Consider the following 17,623-nt stretch of genomic DNA (forward strand, 5'->3'; position numbering starts at 1 on the left):
CCAATCTGGATGAGCTGTCACCACCCTTACTCTTATTATCAGAGACAGCAGAGTGCTGATCTTTCTTCTTTTTTTCCTAAAGATCTTAAGAAACCTCTTAAAACAAAAAACCACCACCCCCACCCCACCCTTTGATATTCACAATTCTGCATCCCTCTCAGCCAATCATATAAAGACAAGCAAAGGAAGAGTCTGATTAGTCAAACCCACACAAGTCAGATGTTTTGTAGGAGTCGATTGGGTTGAGTTGGGTTTTTTTGGCTAACTGATTTTTCTCTTCATTTTGCATTTGACCATGATGCCTTTTAAGGTTTGTTTTTTGTGGGTTTTTTTGTTCTTTTAAGGTTCTGAACTGTTTGGGTAAGGTTTTTTCCTTTCTTTCTCTTTAAGCGGGATATTATAATAGGTGAGAAAGTTTGAGGTGATGGAGAGAAACCAGGAAGTGGTTAATTCAGCATTATGTTCTTTTTTTTCTCTATCGGCTAAATTGTTGTTAGTCTGTTTATATATTTTTCTGAGACTTGGAGGTTTATACCTTGGATTATTTTGTCAACTGATTTTCTGGTTAGAGTGACTATCACCTATATAAATGCGACTAGGGAAAAGCTGTTTAAAACCGTGCCTTCTCCATTCTAACCTGTAGCAGCAAATCCTGCTATTGCAGTCCTTGGATCTGCACACAGAGTCTTGCCAATGCATATCAGTCTTGACCTTCAGCACTACCTGCTATTCCATTTCTGGATTCATCTCTGTGTGGCTCAGAGTCAGAAATAGTCCTTGTTTCCATTTTCTGCTGCAGTTTCAAGTCTAAAATTGCTCTTCCTTCCCCATCACCAGCTCTGCCTAAGTACCTCACTCCTGACCTCCAAAATGCCTGTTTATTCCAGTCCTGCCTCCCCCTGGCATTGCAAATTCCATGGAGTTCTGGTGCATAGCTCCTATGATATTCCCTCTTGCTGTCATACTGAAAGCTTTGCTAATTCATTTAATTTCTTATCTGCAACATCTGCTGCTATTCCAATTCTGAGCTACCCCACATACAGCCCTGTCAGCATTGCTTAGTCTGGATTTTAAATCTCTGTTTTAAAGTCCTTGATTCCAACACAGCTTTGCCAATGCCAATATTCCTAAACAGCAACACGTCTGATTATTCTTTTATTGGTCTTCACCCTGTCCAGCCAATAAACCTTAGTTCTGATTTCCAGCCACTCTCCCCCGTCTTCTTCCAACATTCTCCTCCACTCACCCCTGCAGCTTTAGATCTGCAAACTCCCCAGCTTTTTTCAGCCCTGCGCCACCACATAACTCTGCCAATGCATCTCAGTCTTGATGACCAGCACCCTCAAACCTGCAGCAGCCACATGGATTCTGAAATGGTCTTTCAAGAGAAATGAGCTAGGCTTCAGAGCTTAGAACATTTAAAATTACAGTGCACAAACTCCACAAAGTATAGTTACAGTGGAGTACCTGTCCTTCCCAGGCACAAGGATAGACTAGATGTATGAATCATCAGTGATCCAGGGAACTTTCCCATTGGTCCACTGAATGAAAGATGTTGAGAGCCAACTGGTTTGGGATTTGGTGTTTTTTGGATATGAGTTTTATGGTCTGTGAAAAGATCTCTGTTATGAAGTGATCATAAAATAGAAAGGTTTGAGACCCCTTGGACCAAACAAGATAAAAGATCTTTCCCATTTCTTATTTCTGTGATTCTGTGGCACAGTGACTAGAGATGGCTGAAAAATAGGAATAATTTTCGCAAAACTTTGTCCCCATATTTCTTTTAAAAATGTTAAATTCAGAAGTTTTCAGCCAGCTCTAATAGTGAGTTGAGAACTGGGCCAGTTTCGTTTCATTTCTATTCAAAGGGACTTTTTCTTTCAAAAATCACTTGCAAAATTGTATACCTAGATGAGATGGGCATTCCTTTCCCTTCAGTCACTGTGTCAGGAAATATGCTAAATTAAAATTAGCTCCACAATAATTCCAGCATGCTAGCAAATACATATGGTATGTTCCTCTATAGTGTATTTAGAACTAGATTCAGGGGAAGCTCATTAATGTGTGCAGCATCTCTCAACGTTAATGATTTAATAGCAGTTTCTCCTTAAGATTAACTTTTTCCACAATTCTCACAAGAAGTGAATCAGTCATAAATATTTAAAAAGATCTTAACTGAGTCATCAAGATATGCATGTGCCCAAACTGAAAAACTACATAGTTGTACCTTTGTAGTTTCACAGTCCATCCCTTCCCTACAGCTTGTTAAACTTATTTGTTTAATTAAAAATTAGAGTGTACGCTGTTTGCAACAGGGATCATTTCTATTTGTTCTATAGAGTATCTAGCATGCTTTCTGGGTTCTGTAGTGAATTACCATATTACTAACAATTATTTTTCAAATAATTCAGAACATTTATAAGTCCAATGTGAAGCATTATCATAAATAATTAATAAGTGATCTATAATTGTCAAAAAAAGCAGCAAAAAAGTATCTTGAATGTATTAGCCTTGCTTTTGTATTGTGTTGATTCAGTAAGGATTCTGAATCATGTAGGGCCAGATTTTCTGGCATCCACAACTACAGCCAGGTTTTCAGTAGAACTTAGCTCCCATTTATGCACCTAAATTAGGACCAGATTTTTCAAATGCGCTCAGTACTTCTCAGCCATCATTGTGACCAGATCTGTGGCCAGATTTTCAAAAGGCTCAGCTAAGATTGTTTGAAAATGCAGCCACATGGGAGCTAAAGTCTTCTGAAATCTGGCCCTAAATTCAGTCATTTCTAACACTAGTTTGAATTAGCACCATTCTCCTTTAATGGTTATATTTTTGCAATGTTCAAAAAGGCATCTTGGGACAACTTTACATACATTTGTCATGCTTAAAATGTACTCTAATTGCCTTTGATATAGAACTAATATTACCTCAATATGTGCAGTATTCCTAGTCTTCCCTGTGGGAAAAAACAAGGTAATTTAAGGCAGAATTAGGACGCCCTTAAGCATGATGGCTGTAAGTTGAAGTGCAATTGTGTTTCCCCTAAAGCTACAGCAGCTTTGCAGAAACTAGCGATCATACAGATGATTTCCTTGTTCTCAGTGCTGAAAGGCTTATAGTACATTTGTGATACTAGCCTTCTGATTCTGTGACAAACTCAGAAATGAGATACATGGCCACACTATCAGCATAGGAAGTCTAAGGCAATATTAATTTTAATATCTTGAATGCAAATAAAGTTAGATTCACGATTCAGCATTTCAAACATCAAAATTTTTAATCGGTTGATAGTCTCTCTGTTTATATATACTTATTAAATGTGTTTTTCTTGTAAGTTTTATATGTGCCGCAAGTTTTTTGCCTGGGGTGTTTATATAAAATGAAATAATAAATACATCAAATAAAAAGTGACAGTAATAAACAGTGAGATAATATAATAACAGTGAGGGGGAACAGAGGTAAATTTGGATATAAAACAGAATGCAATAACTCATAACTGGATACAGTTCAGAAGCCTGCACTAGGGAAAAGAAGCAGGATCTGCCCACCCATTAAAGAGGAAAAAATTTATAGTCTTGCCAACACTGACTATGGTAAGTTTGCAGGCACCCAGCTAATACAGATTCCAGCCTGGGGTCTCTCTAACACTTGTCATTGTAATAGCAAGAGGCATGCCAGCTGAGAGGGGTCATTTTCTCTATCTGGTACCAGTTTAGGATACTTGAAATGCTGTGTATGCCAGATGTAGGACATGTTGTCCTCTGCAGGGTCTTGTAGCAATGGGGAAGCTGTAACACTAGTTAGGGTAAGAACTGCAGGCACTGAGTCAATAGATAGGCAAGGGGGTAATTTTGTAGATGGAAGGTGGATGGAGGTGGCAACCTGGGCTATTCTTCAGGAAGGTTATGGCAGATGTAGGGCAAATTCTCCCCCTTTGGGTTTCTCTCCTAGTGGAAATTACCGTTGGCAACTTAGGTTTGGAAAAACAGAATCGATCTGTTGGTTGGCTGGGTCCTGGGCCACTGGTAAAAAAATAAATAAATAAAGAGGACAGAAGAAGCCAACAGTGAGCAGGAAAAACCATCTGAAGAATTCTAATGGAGTCTACTGATGTTTCTGCTGTGGTTTAGGGGCATTGGAAATGCTGATCATTAGAGTGGGTTGCAATTTTTTAACCAAAAATTTTAATTACAAATGCTCTTTGTACATAGATATTTGTTAAAAAAATCTATTTTTGCTATTTTTTATAAAACTGTTGAATTAGCCTTCATTATCTTTCCATTCAAGTATTAACAAATCTTATTCAGAACCAGTATTTTATCTGTAAAAGATGAATTTTTGCAAAACTTTTAATCAATATTTATTATAAAAATCATTTTTGCCTATTTTAAAAATAGCAAATTTTCCAAAACAAATTTTTATATTTAGATACATTTTAAAAAATCCTGCTATGTGGCTAAAATGACCAGGCAAATATTATACAGAGGGGAAAGGGGAAAATAAGAGAAAATGAAAAACAGAGGAGAAAAAAATATTTTTTTGTGGCCATCTGTGTAATTTTTATGTTGTCTTAATCACATGGTGGGATTTTAAAAAATGTTTTAAAATTTAAATTAAATCCTTTTTTAAAATTTCCATTTCAAAAATGAACAATGCTAAACGAAAAATGTTTGAAAATAAATGGTAAAATATTGAAACAAATGTGTGTGAAAACTTTTCTAAAACAAAATTATTCTAGTTCAAATATTATTTTGAAATATCTCTCTCTCCTTCTCTCTTTCCCCCCCCAATAGCTTTTTGGGTCATGTAGACTGTGGAAGGCTTTCCAGCTGGTCAAGAGGTGGAGTTGGATGGGATTGTCCTATGGAAAGAGATGCAGAAAACCAGGATGAAGGGCAGGAAGGACATGCACTGTTGATGTGGGAGGCAGGGGGGAAGAATTTAAAGAGTCTGGTGATATTCAGCGGCATTCAGGGTAGGACATATAAACTCTGGCAGAAATCCTGGGGGCATCTGACTTCATGTGCCGCCCCTCCCACATGGCACCTCTGATGGAGGGTTCTGTTTTAGTTTTGCACAATTTTGTAAAACCAAAGCTGGGAGTGGTTAGACTCTAGGTTTCTAATCAAAACACACTTAACATATGGATTCCTCTGCCCCTTTGAGGACCCTCATTTAACCTGTGCAGGATGTGTAGGAGGGGTGGGGATTTTATTAAATGGGTTGAGGAGGTAATTGTTGTCAACACTTGTGAATGTATTGCTGGTCTCACCCACTTTGTTGTTTCCCTTAAAGCCCCAGCTCATGCAACCAGGACATTGTGTGAGAATCTCATTTGAATGGGGCAGGGAACATCTGGGAGACATGATGTCATCTAAGAAAGCTTTTAAATAATTTTTTAACTATGATTTTTACTATGCAGGCCTCTGACTGTTGAGTTGCAGGCGCCCAGCCACATTTGGGGATTGCACCCCACCTGGCAGAAGAGTTGCCCTCTTTCCTCAGAGCTGAGGAGAAGAGCCAACCAGATGCATGTGAGGAGGCCCTCGCTCTGCTTTGCCCAGGCACAAATGAAAAGGAGGACTTGTGGCACCTTAGAGACTAACCAATTTATTTGAGCATGAGCTTTGGTGAGCTACAGCTCACTTCATCGGATGCAACTGATACATCTGATGAAGTGAGCTGTAGCTCACAAAAGCTCATGCTCAAATAAATTGGTTAGTCTCTAAGGTGCCACAAGTACTCCTTTTCTCTTTGCGAATACGGACTAACATGGCTGTTACTCTGAAACCAGGCCCAAATGTAGCTGTTGTGACCCTCGCCCCAGAGCTCCGCCCTGCCCCACCAGCGCCTACGGGGCGGACAGCCGAGGCAGTGACAAACTACAACTCCCAGGGTGCCGAGCGCCGTGCAGACGACAACTCCCAGGGTGCGCTGCGAACAACCCTCCATGTGAACGACAAGTCCCAGGATGCCCCGCGCCGGGCCCGCCGCGAGGGCCGAGGGGCCAGCGGGGCACTACAAGTCCCAGGATGCCCAGCGCCGGGGGGGGGAGCGGATGAGTGTCTCTGTGCGGTTCCCGCTCGCGGCGCGGTGCGGGGGTGGGAGGCGGAAACGGCGCCGCGGAGTCGGAACGGGGGTATGAGGAAGGGGATGGTGAGTGCGGGGCGGGGTACGGGCAGTTGGGGGCACGTGGGGGGGAGGTAACAGGGGGAGAGCACTGAGGGGGTACCTGGGGCGGGGGGGGCAGTCCACAGCGGGGGAGGCTAGGGGCAGGGCACTGGGGGGGGGGAGGCTGGGGGGCAGGGCACTGTGGGGGGGGGGGAGGCTGGGGGGCAGGGCACTGGGGGGGGGTTCCCCTCTTCTGCTGATTTTGTGCTTTATCGATTTTTATTCCCTTAAAAAAATTTTTTTTTTCACTCTCTTGAGTCACACCCCTTCTCAAATCCCCACAGTCGTCTTGTCTCAGAGGCTGTGCCTGTCACGTTTCTCCTTCCTCCGCCCCCCCCCCCCCCGGCCAATTAAATATAATGAAATACCCCTCAACACCACCATCGCCCTTGCTAAGGGCGTGTGTGAGATAAAGGACCCTGTCAGGTTAAAAGTCGTATTCTCTCCTTTCGTTAATTTTCATAAAATTCCTTACTAGCATCACTGATTATCTGAGAAATCATCACAAAGGGCAGAATTTGAGGAACTTAACTATTCACCTGCTTGTTTATGGTTCAGGTATCTTGGTCAGTGAAACTGGACTGGCTACTTTCACCTCCTGCTTCCTGGGTGTGAGCATGGTGGTGCTATGTTAGGACTACACACAGGAATTTTTGCATTCAAACAAATGTTTTTATTGACTTTTTTTAATTAACAGTTTTGTAAGGTTAGTTATTTAACATAAAAGTTAAATGGTAGGCTTAAACTACCTCATTTATGTCCCTCTAAATAGATCATCATTTTTGTATAAGAGAAAGCTGAATCAATGGAGCCATTAGGACAGATGGGAAATTTCCACTTCATTTTTCTGCAAAAAGAAAAGGAGTACTTGTGGCACCTTAGAGACTAACCAATTTATTTGAGCATGAGCTTTCGTGAGCTACAGCTCACTTCATCGGATGCATACTGTGGAAACTGCAGAAGACATTATATACACAGAGACCATGAAACAATACCTCCTCCCACCCCACTCTCCTGCTGGTAATAGCTTGTCTAAAGTGATCATCAAGTTGGGCCATTTCCAGCACAAATCCAGGTTTTCTCACCCTCTGCCCCCCCCCCACACACACACACACACACACACAAACTCACTCTCCTGCTGGTAATAGCCCAACCAAAGTGACTACTCTCTTTAAAATGTGTATGATAATCAAGGTGGGCCATTTCCAATACAAATCCAGGTTTTCCCACCCCCCTCCAAAAAACCACACACACAAACTCACTCTCCTGCTGGTAATAGCTTATCCAAAGTGACCACTCTCCTCACAATGTGTATGAAAATCAAGGTGGGCCATTTCCAGCACAAATACAGGTTTTCTCATCCCCCCACCCCCTTTTTTTCAAAAAAACACACACACAAAAACTCACTCTCCTGCTGGTAATAGCCTATCCAAAGCGACCACTCTCCCTACAATGAGCATGATAATCAAGGTGGACCATTTCCAGCACAAATCCAGGTTTTCTCAACCCCCCACCCCCATACACACACAAACTCACTCTCCTGCTGGTATGGTCCCTGGAGGGAACCCCCTTCAGTGTGACACCCTTTCTCCGGGGGTCCACTCTCTCGGGATTAGACCCCTCAGGCTCCTGGAACCGCACCTCTCTGAGCCTTAGAATGCCTGTCTCTCGCTGTGGGCCCCCTCAGAGAGTCCGCTTGCTCTGGACCCCCAGGGCCTTCACTCCCAGAGGGAATAATGCAACCCTGTTCCCTAGACTGGAGTGATTCTCAGCCAGCCTAAAACACAATGATTTATTAAGCGCCTGAACACAGCATAGGAAACTCTCAGGGCCCTCAGGCCTGGCCACCCTCAGCACAGCACATCTAAGGGCTTGTCTACACTTATATTTTATAGCGTTCTAACTTGCTGGCTCAGGTGGGTGAAAAATGACCCCCCTGAGTGCAGCGAGTCTGAGCACTTTAAAGCTCTAGTGTAGATAGGCTCTGAGCGCTGGGAGTTGTGGAGGTGGATTACCAGGAGCGCTGGAAGACCTCTCTCCCAGCGCTCGCGCGCAACCACACTCCCACTTCAAAGCGCTGCCGTGGGAGCATTCCCGTGGCAGCGCTTTGAAATTTCAAGTGTAGACACACCCTGAGTCTCTCCTGCATCCAGGTAGACGCTGCCTGCTCTCCCTCTCCAGTCCCGAGCCCCTGTGCTTTTCAGCTGGGCATCTGATATCACCTCCCCCAATCCCCACCTCTGTCCATTGTCTTCTATCCAGGTAAACAGGGTCGCCTGGACCTCCTCTCCTCTCAGCCATCTTTTGCAACCCTCTGGCTGGAACCAGCTGGTCAGGTCACCGGGGTCCTCGCTTTGCAGCCGATTGTCCTCCCACTGGCCAGAACCGGCTGTGACTCCTGAGCTGGGCCACCCGGTCACCAGTTGCTGGGGTATCCATTCTTCAGGCCATTGGCTGGGGTCACAAGTTCCATCGCCGGCGTCCTCTGTAACAACAAACTTCCTCTCCCATCGCCTCGTTAAACCAGTAACACCCAGGGAAACTGAGTCCCACCCCTTCCGCATGCAAACCATTAAAAAAACCAAGAGAACCCCCCACTTCGTCACACAGTCACTCTCTGACTGTGTGTTTTGTTAACAGGTCTAAAACTAAGGCCCTGATCAATTCCCAAGATATTTTTCCCTAGTGTCCTGAGCAAATTTCAGTTAGGGTATTTACATTCTCCCTATTTCAGTTGGATACGTTATTTACTCCTGGGGGAATTCTGCACCAAAAAATTAAAAATTCACACAATATTTTAAAATTCTGCATATTTTTTTTAAAATGACACAATATAATCATGCCAGTTTCAATTATTTTGGTAATTTATTTCAAAATATCTGTCAGCAAGTATGTCTAACAATACAGACAACAAAAAATATTCAGGAATGTTTTTTGACAAATAGATTCTTTAACAGGAATATTAATACAGAACTTTGAGTAATAATAAATTTAAACTACAATACAGAATTTATTTCCCGCACCCCTCAGAAGCAGTGCAAAGGCATGGGAAAGTCAGGAGTAATGGAGGAGCTGATGGAGAGGGAAGTAATTGCTGGGAAGGAGCCTGGGAGTGAATCTGGAGAGTTGTTGGGTGTGGGTGGGAGAAGTATGGAACAGTTTTTCGGAGGGGGGAGGGATTTTTAGGGAGTTGGGGAGCCTCCCCTATGCAAACGCCAGGTAACCCCTAGCCTCTCCCATTCAGTCAGGCATATCTGCACATGTTCCCGTGTGTCCCTGCACCCCCATTCAGCCACTCTCCCATCCCCATGTGTCCCTGCACTCCATCCCCCGTCCCCATCTGTCCCTGAACCCCCAATCTCTCGCCTCCCTTTGCCCATGTGCCCCTGCATCTCCACTCCCATTCAGATCCTGGCTCAATGCTGTGTCTCTACTAGTTCCTGTGCCCCCGCCTGTCTCCCTGCCTCCAGCCCTTCTGAACTCAGTCTGTGTGACCCCCACAGAAGCCCTGTTTGACCTGCATTGTCTGCTCCCCCTATCCAGCCCTCCATCCCGTGCCTCCTCACCTGGTCCCACAGGCAGGGTGCTGTGAGGAAAGCAGCCTCCTCCTCTTCCCGCTCTGTGACTGGCTGCTCCAGCCTGGAGCTTGCTGCCGTCTCGGCTGGCACCACAGCAGCTCCTGGTGGGCAACAGGTGTAATTACAGCACCTTCCCAACAGAATGTATTTTCTGCGGGGGGTGGGAGGGAGATCTGCAGGGGACATGAATTCTGCATAGCAGTGCAGAATTCCCCAGGAGTAATTTCACTTAGAACCCTTCTAGGCTGTGAGGCTGGTTTTACCTCCTCTTTGGCCTTGCATGCTCCCATCTTTTCTATCCTCCAGTCCTACTAAAATGTTTTTGTAAAATTCTCTTCCTTTCTTGTTACTCTGACTGTGACTTGCCCCTTTTTTCAACTCTCTATGATGACTTTCCCTTTTCTTCTGTATGAAATGTAAGCTGCTTCTTGCTGAAAGCTTTCACTCCATTCTTTACTTTATCACCTCATCCCCAATTTCATCACTTGCTGCTGTGAAAATAGCTTTTTTCTTGTGTGCGCTATCTCCTTCACCTACTCCATGCTTTAGGCATTCTCTCACTTCTTATTGTTGCAATCAATGTACATCAATCTCCCTCCCTTTTCTACTTTTAATAAAAACCCATAAAAACAAAAATATTTGACAGAGTGTTCATACTTCAGGGTCCGTATGCTGCTGTGTTGTAGTGCTTTGTGCCCATCATCCTTTTTTAGACTCTAAACTCACTTATTACTTGTTTGCCACTACCCAAATTGTATAAAACCAAGAACACTGACAGACTCACTGCTACTAAATATACCTTCTATAAAGCAATTTTAGATCCTTGTGGACAAAAGAGAAAAGTGTGAGACATTACTATGAAGCTTTATAAATCTTAATAATTCCCTCCACTCTCCCAGTCACTGAGGGTATGTCTACACTGCAGTTAGATACCCACAGCTGGCCCATGCCAGCTCATTCGGGCTCACAGGGCTCAGGCTAAGGGGCTGTTCGATTGTGGTGTAGACATTCAGGCTTGCGCTGCAGCCCAAGCTCTGGGACTCTCCCAACTCACAGGGTCCTAGAACCTAGACTCCAGTCCAAGCCTGAACACCACCACAATTAAACAGCTCCTTAGCCCAAGTCAGTTGGCATGGGCCAGCGGTGGGTGTCTAATTGCAGGGTAGACATATTCTTAATCCCTTCCCATCTTTAAATCTCAATTTAAAGGACTTCATATATGCTTTGGTACATAATTGACACTTTGTAAAGGATTTTATGGTATGACATAAATATTTAAAAATGTGCATTGTACTACTCCTCGTGTTCTCTCCCAAGCAGTTACTATCTCTGCTTCCTACTCCTACTGAGTCTTGCCTGGGGCGAGAAGCATGACTGTTTCTTTTATGTAAATGAATACACCTGTGGTAATTGAGCATGAGTGGATATCTGTTGCAAATGAAGTTGCATTGGGTGTGGGCACTGTAAAAGCCGAACAGACAAGTGAAGTAGGATTACTGTGGTAGACGGGACCTTGGTTAATATTTCATCTTAAATGTTCACTGAACACTTGAGCTATTTATAATTAGGGGAGGGTTCAGGATTTGGAAGGAAACATTGCTCCTTCATTGTCGCATGTTGAACGTGAAAAGGAAGTGATGTTGTTATGCATTCAGGGAGGGATTGGTCGTGGGATTAAGGGACTAGTTTATCCCAGCAGGGTCAATCTTGTGCTTGGTCTCGGGGGGGTTACTATTATTATTAATTGAACCTCTGTGTTTCTCACCTTTCTATTCCCCCCACAGCAGTTGGGACACCATGATGGATAACCGCTTTGCTACAGCTCTAGTAATTGCCTGCGTACTCTGCCTCATTTCCACCATTTATATGGCAGCCTCAATCGGTACAGATTTCTGGTATGAGTACCATAGCTCAGCTGGAAATGCCAGCGAACTTGGCAGGAGTATTTTGGAGGAATTCACCAGTATGGAAGCAGATGAGAAGACTTATACAGATGCACTGTTCCGGTGCAATGGCACAGTTGGATTGTGGCGGAGATGTATCACTGTGCCCAAAAACTCTCACTGGTACAGCCCACCAGGTGAATTAGTGCATCCTCCAAATAGCGTTTTCCTCCACCTTCCCTGTTCCTTCCTGCCTTGAGCTGCAATTTAAGGGTTGGATATCAAACAGTATTTCCTCAAAATGGATCTATGTCACCTCACTTTTCCAGAAAGCTTCTCTGGTTATTAAACAATTAGGGCAAATATAAGTTTTAAAGATGCAAAAGGAAAGCCTTATGCAGCTGCTAGTGAGTGTTTAGAGAACCAGGATTTGATATGTTAAGGTCTTGTCTACACTTGCAGCGCTACAGCGGCTCAGCTGCACTGATGCTTCCTATGCTGACAGGAGAGCTGCTCCCATCAGTGTAGGTATTCCACCTCCCTGAGTGGCGGTAGCTATGTCAACAGGAGAAGACCTCCTATCAACATAGCGCTGTCTACACTGGGGTGTGTGGATTTTCCTCACCCATGAGTGACGTAGTTATACCAACGTAAGTGGTAGTGTAGACCAATCCTCAGTTTCATCTTAAAGTGAGTCCAGTGTAATTTGTTTTTTTCTGCACTTTGTTTTCCAACTGAAAGAAATGTCATTGTTACTTTTTCTCACTTAGAGTTTAAAAAGTGAGAGTAAATATTATTGTTTCTGACAGTTTTTAAGTAACTTTTTTTTATTTGTTTCCACACTTTTTTAGAGGAAACGGTGTGGTTGAAAAGTTGGGCATTTTCTCACAATTTCTAAATGAAAAATTTTGAATACACTTAAAAATTGTGTGTTCCTGAAATTTTTCATTTAGAGACTGTTTTTTGAAAAATGAGAAATTGTCTCAACATTTTCCCATGGAATCATTTTCAGTGAAACCCCATTTCTAATTAAGGATCTTTTTGATGAAAATTTCAACTAGCTCAACTCAAAAGCATCTTTTAGAACTTCAGAGTGGCAATGGACAGATTTTCAATGGGAACAAACACCATGAAATGTCTAAAAATTTGTTTCAGAAATAACAGAAATAGAAGTATTTAAAAAGTGTACTTGTGTTCCATGAAATGTTTAACAAGGCGTTGAGCTCTTCACATTGAGCTAAACACCGCTGCTTTGTTTGGATGTCTAATTTAAAGACTGAAGAGCACTGACCACACAGTATTTGAAATACGTGTGGTGCAAGATACCCAATCTGTTGTATCAATAAGTACTGGTGCAGACCTCTCTAGATTGCCTGGAGGTGCTGCCTATTTTAAGTTTATGTCACATGTTGAAATAAATGCACAATCCATTTATTTTAATGGAATATCAGTATAAAGAAAACGTTATGGTCTCGTAGTTAAGCACTCACTTTAATAATTTGGTCAGCACTAGCATATTACATACTTTATTTTCAACTACCCCGACAACCTTCCTGAGGGGTCATGCAAGGGATGACACAGTTGGCTATGAAGCTAGCTTTACACAAAACTTGAGTGACCTGTATATGCCAGCACAGTTTTTCAATATTCCTCTCTGATGTAATACTTAATCTATAGGTTTCAGAGTAACAACCGTGTTAGTCTGTATTCGCAAAAAGAAAAGGAGTACTTGTGGCACCTTAGAGACTAACCAATTTATCTGAGTGTAAGCTTTCTTGAGTTACATCCGATGAAGTGAGCTGTAGCTCATGAAAGCTTATGCTCAAATAAATTGGTTAGTCTCTAAGGTGCCACAAGTACTCCTTTTCTTTTTACTTAATCTATAGTAAACACAGTTTACTATTGTAACTCCTAATAATGAGACTCATTAAAATGAGTCAGAGTATGAGAGAGTTGTTTATCCTTCTGACAAGGGGACATAGTGCTCTTAAATCAAGAAAAAAATGAGAGTGGTGAACTGTGAAGGAATTATTTATTGCTTTGGCTGTAAATGTGTGATGTGAATTGATCCAGGGAAGCAGTGGAATAAGGGGGAGTGGCTAATCTTTATAAAGATTACTTCTGAGAACGGTTCTCACCCTAAAAATAGCTAAAGGGATTTCTCATGTAAAAAAAACAGCAGATGCTGGATGGGAGCAGGATTGTCAAATGAAAATAAGGAATAAAACTAATGGTGGTTATTGCATTTTTTCCCCCCTCCAGAAACTGATATGGTCAGAAGCTGCATCAGTTTTTCCCTCTCTGATCAATTTGCGGAGAAGTACATGGAGCCTGGGAACCACAATAGTGGTAGTGACCTGAATCGGACCTGTAAGTGCTTTTCACCTCTGGTAGGTAGATGTGGGGAATAAAGGAGGCTGGGAAAGAAAAGAAGAGGACATTTTCATTTCCAGATTCAATCATTAGTGAGAGAATAAGGAGAGAAGTAACTATTTTGATCTGCCCACCTCAGCTAATGCTTCATATAATAACCCTGGGTATTAGTCATGACTTGAAGGCAAGGGTACGTGATTTGTTTGTTTGCTTTAGGAAAGGATTAATTCAGAGAACAGTGTTGTGGGAAAACTCAGTAAGTGAACACACATTCAAGTTCCTCCCTCTCTTTTCACAGGAGGCAGTGGTCCTTCCTAGCTCAGGTTGGAGGTCCCTGATGGAGTAGTGTATGGGAATGAACATAGATGGGCAGGGAGAATGTCAGACACTGACATGTCTTTAACATATCTGTGGATGTCTCTCTCTTATACACAGATCTTTGGCGTTTGCAGTTTCTCCTGCCCTTCGTCAGCCTAGGGCTGATGTGCTTTGGGGCTTTGATTGGTCTTTGTGCTTGTGCCTGTCGCAGCCTCTACCCTGCGATTGCCATAGGAGTCCTACATTTCCTTGCAGGTGGGTCCTGTTATGTGCTCCAGCCCTCTTCCTCTCCTTGCAGTGTGACTTCCCTGACCATGTCAGCCAGGGCATCTGTACTGTAAGCTGATTGTCCTGTACTGTTTATTCCCCAGGTCTGTGTACGCTGGGCTCAGTCAGCTGCTACGTAGCTGGAATTGAGCTGCTCCACAAGAAGCTGCACCCACCTGATGATGTGCAGGGTGAATTTGGCTGGTCCTTCTGCCTGGCTTGTGTCTCTGCTCCTTTACAGTTTATGGCAGCTGCTCTCTTCATCTGGGCAGCCCGCACCAACAGGAAGGAATTCATGCTCTTGAAAGCATACCGTGTAGCATAAATAGGACACTTCATTCATGGCCAGTTGCTGCTTCACAGTATTTTGTTTCAATATCATAGGCCTTTTCCCAGTCGTACCCCATCTTTCTTTTGGACAGGTATCTGCTCCATGCGCTGCGTGCTTCTTGCCAGTTGAGTTTCAGTGGTCTGCAGGCTTTGAAGACAAAGGCCTCTGGGCCAAATTACCAAACTTGAACAGCTTTCTCTTGCCAGAAGTCTGCAGAATTTTAACAGACTTTTACTGTATAATTTTTTAAAAAAACTTTTATTTGTTTGTGGAAGTAGTCTTAAGAGTTCATCCCCTTTTTTTAATTATACTACCCTAACTGGACACTCACATCTAAATCTGCTTTGAAAAAACAGGAGAGGCATTGTGGGGCAGAGGATGAATAGGGGAAGAAAAGAGGGAGATGCAGGAGAAGAATGAGAGAACTGCAGAGTGTGAATAATAGAGAATTGGGCACTACATGTTATGAGATCCCAGCAGGTGATGCACTCTAAGAGCACCAAGCAGAGATCGATGTGCAGAATTGTGTGTAGAAATGTTATAGCTACATCTGTGTTGTAATCTGGTTTGTTTCTTTCTCTCTCTTACTCTCATTAGTTTCTCCTCTCAGCCTTTTATGACCAGACTGATGTGATTGGGGCAGTCAGCTGTAGCTTTTGTGCCGGCTGTAAAATCGGGCCCTTCCTTTACTGTGTTGAAGGGGCAGGCCTCATGCAAGGTTTGGATTTAATTTGGTTAATGTGTGTATGTATATGTATGTGTATATATATAAATAAATCTAACTTTTTGTAAAGCTTATTTATTTGCCCCATGTAGCACACAGCAGGTTTTTTTAAAATGTGCTGCGTGTTTCCCACCTTGCCCCACACCTGTTTAAAACACACAAATAAACCAGAGTAAAGGCTGAGAAATTTTATCAGAGTTGTTGTGAATTTGATTGAAAAAGAGAATGCCCTGAGACAGATTAATATAATATTGTCTGGTCACTGTTGTTCATAGTGCTCAAGTATGAGAGAGGGATGACCAGTTTCTATACAAAACCTTTATCCCTTTGCCTTAGGGACTCTTTAATGGAGGAAGAGAGTGGGGTGGGTTTGTTTTTTAAAATCACTTCATTTTAAGGGTGCCTGTTCATCATCACATCTTTTGAGTGAGATGTGGAAAAACCTTAGTTCCCAGTTAGCTCACCCTGTATACAAATCTGCCCTTCAGCTGCTCAGAATCCATCCAGCTTTTCGTTGTACGTCTTGGAGGAAAACAAGCCCAACATTCAGAGAGTAAAAAAATTCTGTTCCCAGTTGGTTAACAAGTTTTAAACCCCTTCCTTTCTTGCTGCTGGTTTGATAAAAGAAACATCTCATTGAGAGTGAATTGAGTTGTAACAACTTTCTGAACAAGAGTACCCATCAGGGTTGCATTTGCTGACTCAGCGAACCACACAGAACCTGATTCTCCTGTCTCTCTCACCTGTGTAAATCTACAGTAATTCCATTTCAGTAGAGTTGCTCTGGGTTTACACTGGTGTATCTGATAGCAGCAGAATTTAGCTCCTGTACCTTTGCTGGGCAGACAGAATCTTGCTATTACTCTTCTTGCAACTGTCAAAGTATGAAGAGATGAAGTTATTTTCTGTTCATTCGAAGAAAGCACTTCAGCAGAAGAAAGTATAGTATTTAAACATGTTTACACTGATACATCCTGCTGCTTAAAACTGGCATGTGCTGAGTAGCAGTGTGTGTCAGCTTCCACCCTTTTGGAATTAATCACAGTTGTGTCTACTCAAACCAAATTACTGTGTAATGGGATAAATTAAAAAAAATAAAAATGACAGTTGGAAGGACATACTGATCATGTGCAATATCTTATTATACTGTGATACACCAATATCAAACCAAGTGCTAAGAAGTGCCTGTATATAACTGTGTATACTTCAGCATCCATACTTCTATCCAAAGGTACCATACAGCCAGCATGAGTGTTCACCATGGAGTTGAGAAATGGACAGAGCAGGCTTTGGAATTCTGCCAGCCTTCACTAAGGATAATATCAATTTCCAAAGCCTCTTGCAGCAATAATGTTAACACCTAGTACTCACAGTGCTTCATGGGTGCTAATAGAACAGCCATTATGGGATATTGAACTAAAAATCTGTGATATAGTTGCTAAGTTAGTGCTGTGTTGTAAATTTGGTGCTCTGATCCTTGCACCTGTGGGGGTAGTGATTTATTATCAGTGCAGGGAGCTTTACAAAATGAAAGAAGGCAGATATGTCTGTGATACCAGAAAGTGACAATCAGCCTAAAGCCAACAGCTGAAATGTCAGCTGCTGCATAAAAGAGAAATTAGCACCCTGTTGTTTGGTAGTTCCTTTCCCTCTGTTCTGAAAAGGTCTAGAATGGTGATGCCTCCTTCCTTCCCCAAAATGTCCCAACAGAGCCAATATCTACTCCAAGAGAGCGATGAATTCTTCTGTGCAGAGCTAAGAGTAACCAGGGAGCTTCTAGTTGCTAGTTTGTGACCTGATCTGTGTTTTTCAGACATGTTAGTTTCCTGGGTGGGGTGATCTTTTTCCTGGTTGTTTCCTTCCCCTTTCCTCTTAAAAGCTAAGGCATATGAACCCTCACCTGGACATTTGTCTGCTTGGGTCAAAAGGAAAGAAGATGCTGCTATTCTCCCCTACTGAAAAGGCAGAGGAGCTGCTA

At 42.7% G+C, this 17,623-nt stretch overlaps 1 protein-coding gene across 2 annotated transcripts; it reads left to right on the plus strand.

Annotated features, from left to right (window-relative positions):
• The first annotated feature begins 6,054 nt into the window (after positions 1 to 6,054).
• On the plus strand, positions 6,055 to 15,719 carry CLDND1 (claudin domain containing 1). Of its 2 annotated transcripts, none has more exons than XM_077822214.1 (5): positions 6,055 to 6,156; positions 11,534 to 11,829; positions 13,895 to 14,002; positions 14,441 to 14,578; positions 14,695 to 15,719. In XM_077822214.1, exons 2-5 carry the CDS (start codon positions 11,547 to 11,549, stop codon positions 14,913 to 14,915), a joined length of 750 nt encoding a protein of 249 aa, XP_077678340.1. In that variant the 5' UTR covers positions 6,055 to 6,156; positions 11,534 to 11,546; the 3' UTR covers positions 14,916 to 15,719. The 2 variants fall into 2 exon arrangements, with proteins under 2 accessions (XP_077678340.1, XP_077678349.1); XM_077822223.1 differs by having other exon boundaries at positions 6,082 to 6,156; positions 11,537 to 11,829.
• Positions 15,720 to 17,623: the final 1,904 nt, after the last annotated feature.

The sequence above is a fragment of the Eretmochelys imbricata genome, chromosome 1 (assembly GCF_965152235.1).
Source record: "Eretmochelys imbricata isolate rEreImb1 chromosome 1, rEreImb1.hap1, whole genome shotgun sequence".
NCBI classification, from domain to species: Eukaryota; Metazoa; Chordata; order Testudines; family Cheloniidae; genus Eretmochelys; species Eretmochelys imbricata.

Coding starts and splice junctions, on each gene's coding strand:
- CLDND1 (XM_077822214.1), top strand. CDS start 11,547: ATGATGGATAACCGCTTTGCTACAGCTCTAGTAATTGCCTGCGTACTC. Junction 14,003..14,440: donor TAGTGACCTGAATCGGACCT/GTAAGTGCTTTT, acceptor TCTTATACACAG/ATCTTTGGCGTTTGCAGTTT. Junction 14,579..14,694: donor AGTCCTACATTTCCTTGCAG/GTGGGTCCTGTT, acceptor TTTATTCCCCAG/GTCTGTGTACGCTGGGCTCA.